Source organism: Pristis pectinata, chromosome 19 (genome assembly GCF_009764475.1).
Source record: "Pristis pectinata isolate sPriPec2 chromosome 19, sPriPec2.1.pri, whole genome shotgun sequence".
NCBI lineage: Eukaryota > Metazoa > Chordata > Chondrichthyes > Rhinopristiformes > Pristidae > Pristis > Pristis pectinata.
The window spans coordinates 32,308,082-32,314,318 of NC_067423.1; the positions used below are offsets into that span (position 1 = coordinate 32,308,082).

A 6,237-nucleotide genomic window follows, 5' to 3' on the forward strand; every position below is an offset into this window, starting at 1 on the left:
TTCCTTGTACAAAGAACTTTAATAAAATGTTTGCACTAAAAATTTCTTCCAGTGACCAAACAGTGAGAATTTGGAGTGCTCGAAGACAATCAGATGGACAGATGTTGGAAACTGCAGATATAAATGATGATGTCAACAGCAGCTGAACACTGCAAAGGGCAAAGAAACATTGGCCATTGGTGTATAGCACTTTTATTGTGATTTGAGGAAGCGGTTCTAACTAGGCTGAAGGCAGCTAGAAGCTGCAGAGTTTCATCGGTTCTAATCGGTCAAAGTCATACTAGCATTACAATCCCATCAGAGAAAAGAGCAACTCCATAACATACCTAATGCTTGACTGAATTTGTGTTGTGTGACTAGAAATTTGTGAAAAAGCTTTTCACTCTGCAGAGCTATTATAAATGTATTCAGTCTGCAGTAGCTTTCAGAGCAGTAAAGCTTGCATCAAACAGCATGTCTAGCAAATAATTCTATGCAGCTAATGGGAATTGCTATGTACTTAGTCTATGATATTGCCCAAAAAGTTTGTGCAAGTTTTTTTGATGCTGCAACCATGGGCCTAAATGTCTGTACTTGTATATGGAGTTTATTTCTAGTTGGAATTATTGCTGTTGCATTACTTTTAAAGACTGGATTTAGCAATGTCTATTTATGCTGCAGTATTCTCATTCTGTCACTAAATTTTTGTAGCAGAATTTGTCTTAAAATGTTTGTGTTGCATACTCCCATTTATAACATTACTATGTTGTCACTCACTGTTCAGACTACACTGTTAAATCTATCAGCCTGCTTTTCTTTTGAGTAAGAGGAAATGGCCATTGCAGTTGAGTGGATAAAATGCTGCTATATTAATGGTGAGAAATATGTGCATACTTGCATTAATAACAATTAACTGGACAGTTTCACCTGGAGTGGAAATGCACTGTACATAGTGAGTTTGATGAGATGAAATGTGTTAAATTGTACCTGGTTTATTTCCAGAGGTTGTAGAAAGTAGACAACTAAATGGGGATATATTTTATTTAGCTTTAGATTTTAAATGATAGTGTGATTTTACTAAGCTTCAGAAAATTTTATGTAAATAACCACCTTGAATCGGATTTAGGTTTTATTTGCTGTCTATCCAGGCTTCTTGTAAACAAATAGCTGAATAAAGAAATGTGTGCTTAATTTGCAAATGTTTTATATGTCATGATATAACATGAATTCAAAGCAAGAGTGGTACATTTTGGTCAACTGAATAGTGTTTTAAACAATGTTTATTTGTTGCAGTGTTTCATGAGTTACAGTGTAAATTGGTTAAGTTATACTACCAACTTCACAGATGAAATGAACCATCCAAAAATGAGAGTCACCTTTTTATAGCAAAGTTTATCAAACAATGAATAACATTAATTCTTGCATTTGTTTTTTTCCAGTTAGTACATATTAGACAATTTATAACAGTACAAATATTTAAACAATTTAAATAAGAATCAGCAAATTAGTTTGCATGTTTGATTTAATACCTACTGTTAGCAGTGACTATAGGCATTGTAATTGCTATTCAAGGACAAAATTGTAAATTTTCTTGCTGATGATTGTTGTACAATAACTTTTTTTTAACCAGGAATTGGCTATTGGGAATAGCAAATCAGGAAAATTTGGGTTAGGTTTGGCAACAGCAAAATGATGCTCCTTAACTCATTCTCTTTATTGGTTGAGTTGCAAGCTACCATCTATAAACAAGTACCTCCTGTACATCAACCAAACTCATAGCAGTTACTAACTTCATTAGTTTGTCTTTTTACTTGTTTGGTGGATTTTCTTGCATTTTATTTGTATGTCAAACTAACTTCTTTTCAGCATTCTGAACTGACTTTTCATTTTGACTATCATATAATCAAATAAGTTTATCAACAGGCTTATTGAACAACTCAAAGGCCTACCTGTGGAAATTGGCATCTTGTAAAACAAAAAGGAGAACTCTTTCATAATGAACAACCATTTAATGCTGCCAAGTAGAACTTTAATGGGGTAACGCTTGCTGGTGTCAATTTAGAGTTTAAGAACACATGAAAACTAAAGTACATTTTTCACTTTAGCGTCTGGGTGTCACTGGTAATGCAAACAGTTACTTACCTTAACTTTCAATGTGCAACCCGAGTTGACCTTGATCTGAACAGCTTGCTTATACCATTTCATAGGGCATTGAGTCAATCTCATTTGTGGGTCTGGAGTCGTATATAAGGCTGGGTAAGAATAATTCCAGGTTATTAACTGATTCTGAGTTTCACAGCTGCCAATGGTATCAGAATCAGGTTTATTATCACTGACTTTTATGTCATGAAATTTGTTGTTTTGCAGCAGCAGTACAGTGCAAAGACATAAAATTACTATAAATTACAAAATAGTGCAAAAATAAAGAATAATGAAGTAGTGTTTGTGGACTGTTCAGAAATCTGATGGTGAAGGAGAAGCTGTTACTAAATTGTTGAGTGTGGGTCTTCAAGCTCCTGTACCTCCTCCCCGATGGTAGTAACTGGTGAGGGTCCTTTGTGATGGATGCCACCTTCTTGAGGCACCACCTCTTGAAGATATCCTCGATGGTGGGGAGAGTGGTGCCCATGATGGAGCTGGCTGAGTCTACAACCCTCTGCAGCCTCTTGCGATCCTGTGCTTTGGAGCCTCCATACCAGGCTGTGATGCAACCAGTCAGAATGCTCTCCACCGTGCATCAATAGAAATTTGCAAGTGTTTTGGTGACATACCAAACCTCTTTAAACTCCTAACAAAGTAGAGCTGCTGGCATGCCGCCTTCATGATTGCATCAGTGTGTTGAGCCCAGTATGGATCCTCCAAGATATTGATGTCAAGGAACCTGAAACTGCTCGACCTTTCCACCACTGGCCCCTCATTGAGGACTGGCGTGTCTTTTCCCAACTTCCCCTTCCTGAAGTTCACAATCAATACCTTTGTCTTGCTGACGTTAAGTGCGAGGATGTTGTTGCGACACCACTCAACCAGTTGATCTATCTCATTCCTGTATGCTTTCTTGTCACCATCTAAGATTCCACCAACAACAGTGGTGGTTGCTGGAGTGCTAGTCCTGGTAATTTAACAACTGGGTCATCATTATTGAATGGTGCTTTGTTAGTGACATGGAGTCAGCGCTAGTGATGAGCCTTGAATATCAGATTTTGATAACTAGCACCTAAAAAATGTTAATGATTTCAACACTAATAACCATCTTTCAATCCACATAGTTGCTGGTTAGTTCGTGCTTTGTGGATGTATTTATCCCTCAATGTCAACAGTGGAGTTCATGTCATATAGGAATAGCTTTGTAAAAACACAACTACCAAGTAACATTTTGTTCTTTGTAGATCAGTTACAATGTCAATTAGTTAGCACTGAAGCAAGAAAAGATCCTCTGGTAAAGTAATCACCATATTATGGAGGGAGGCACTGGCCAATAAAACTTTGTCATCTGAAGTTTATGACATTATATTCTGCAAATTAGCATCTGATTTTCCAGTTTTAGGAATAGTCTCTTCTATCATGTGAAAGCAGTGAAATAAGCACGCATTTCATTAATTTTTTTTCTTGCCATTTATTTGTGCACAACTCTCAAAATGAGAATGTCCCAGGATAATGGCTGGGTTTTGGGACTGTCAGGTGGTTGTGCTGGGGAAGATGGGTAGAAATTAAGTAGGCAAATATCCAATTGGCCAACAATTAGGTTTGCTCCACCTCTTCCCTCCACCTTTTTATACTGGTTATCACCCCTCTTTCCAGTCCAGATGAAGGGTCTGGACCTGAAATGTTGACTAGCCATTTCCCTCCAAAGATGCTGGCCTGACCCACAGAGTTCCTCCAGCACTTTTTACATTGCTCCAGATTCCAGCATCTGTAGTCTTTTGTGTCTTCAAGGCTGAGTAAATATTTTTTGTGGCAATTAAAGGTTTTCATAACAATTTCCAAAACAGTCTGCATATATATATTTCTGCTTCCGTTTCCAGATCTACCTTGGTGTCAAAATGAGTGCTTTTCTGCAAGCAATTTTGTATGATCAAAGCGTTCCCATTTTAGATGGGTTTATGCTTTAAACACACTTCAATTCAGACTCCTTCAACTGTCAGAGAACTTGTAGTTCATTCATCTCTGAATTTGAGGCAAAATCTCAGGAGCTGAAAAGTAACTTTTGAAAACCAAAACGTTAACATTTGAACACAATCTATATAAAAAATATTATTTCTAACATATTTGATTTAATGTATATAACTTGTAACATTGACATTTTTAAAACGTTAATTTCCTTGCCGCGTATTTGGCATGGAAATCTTCATATGCATAAAAAAATCAAGGGTTTATCATTTTTCCTTTGAACCAATTCTATGGCTTGAAATAAATGTATCGAGAAGAACAGCTGTACATTAAAAGTTGATGTAGTATCAGATATTTTATATAATTATATTTTGAATTGATAGCAAAGTAATTGTTGAGTTACTATTTAACTGAGCAACGTGAACTTCACAAATTCGTTTTGAAGAAAGTGGTCATTTCAAAGATTAAATCAAGTAGCAAAATATAGCATATAAGAACAGTTCCAAATTTAAAAAGTGAAAAACGTTCATGGGTAGAAAGCATCTTCTTGAACAGCTGAAATAGACTTCTGCCAAATTTAGGAAATCCAATTAATTTTGACTATAGCTTAAGGCCAATTTAGCATTGACATTTTAATAACTAGAGATAGAAGTTAATTATGTATCTGGAGTACTGTGTGCATTTCTGCTTTCCTTGCCCAAGGAAGGATCTACTTGCCAAAGAGGAAATGCAGAACAGATCACTAAACCTGGTTCCCGGGATGGTGGGTTTCCTATGAAGAGAGATCAGGTAGGTGCAAGAAAGATTGCTTTGTCTGACTGAGGAATCTAGGACCAGGGGCACAGTTTCAAAATTAGGGTAGGCCATTTAGGACTAAGATGGGGGGGGGGGGGGGGGGGGGGGGGGGGGGGGGGGGGGGGGGGGGGGGGGGGGTAGGGAAATGTTCATTTAGACAGTGATGAACCTCTGAAGTTCTCTACCTCGGCTGACTGTGGAGGCTCAGTGATGATGTTTATTTAAAGTACTGTTGATCAATTTCTGAAATTAAGGATTACAGGAATAGCACAAGAAAATGGCATTGACTTAGAAATTCAGCAACAATCTTCGTGAATAGAGGAGCAGATTTAAAGGGCTCGATAGACTTCTGTTCCTTATGTTCTTAAATGTATGTTTTTCACTGAATTGTAATCAAAATGATCAACACTCCAACTTGATCATTCAACTCTGTTGGCCTGCCTCTGTAGTCATACCCTTTTTCTCCTGAGCCATCAATCTCAATTGTGAGAGCATAATTATGTGCATTGGATATTTGTGCAGCCATAACTTTAAATCAATTTATCCAATCTCCTATTTTGTTTATAATCACTCCTGAATATGTACAGGAACTTGCATTTGACACTTTGGGAAGAGCACATTGAACACACATGCAAAAAGTCCTCAACGTTTTTAAAGATTTATGGTCGCATGCATGCAACTGCCTGAATCCGTTGCCCATCCCCCCCACTGACTCTCCAATTGCCCTGTAAGCACAGCAGCAACCTCTTGTCGAATATAAAAACAGAAAATGCAAGAAATATTCAGCAGGTCATCTGCTGAGAGAAACAAAGAACATGTCAGGTCAAGTACTGTTTGATCTTTACAAATATATTGTAGTGAAGTACAATGCTTTTTAATCTTGGAAGATATTCACTAAATCTTTAAAGGTTATAATTAACATTTTGGAATATTACATTATTTGATCTGTGCAGTTTCTTGGTAAATTTTATTGTGAATTGATCTTTTAAGGGATGATTCCTTCCCAGAAAAGATAGTACCATTTATTACTACAAAGCTGAACAAAATGTTATGATGGACTTTCCAAACAGAATTCTTGTTGTAACTGAAGAATGCTTGAGGAAAAATGATATTTGTCATCCTGTTTGTAATTTTTTTTATAAGAATATAACAACTTGGAGTTGGGCATAGTTTATACTTCTATGCAGTGCATAATGCCCTATTTTTAATCCAGGTAATTCCATGTAAATTAATAATTTAGCACTAATTAAGTTGCTCCCTCATTGTTAAATTCTCCCCCTTCTATCTGGGTAGAAAATAACAGCTGATGGTGCCAGCTGTTTGGTTTTTCACGGCAGATGTTTGCATTATGCATGA

At 36.8% G+C, this 6,237-nt stretch overlaps 1 protein-coding gene across 3 annotated transcripts in view; it reads left to right on the plus strand.

Moving 5' to 3' along the window:
- The window catches only part of kif21a (kinesin family member 21A), a 113,840-nt gene extending 112,689 nt beyond the window's left edge, over positions 1-1,151 (plus strand). For all 3 annotated transcript variants that reach the window (XM_052033602.1, XM_052033604.1, XM_052033603.1), the window contains one exon: positions 53-1,151. In XM_052033602.1, the coding sequence (XP_051889562.1) occupies positions 53-146 (94 nt within the window). In that variant the 3' untranslated portion in view covers positions 147-1,151. The remainder of the gene's footprint in view (positions 1-52) is intronic.
- Positions 1,152-6,237: the final 5,086 nt, after the last annotated feature.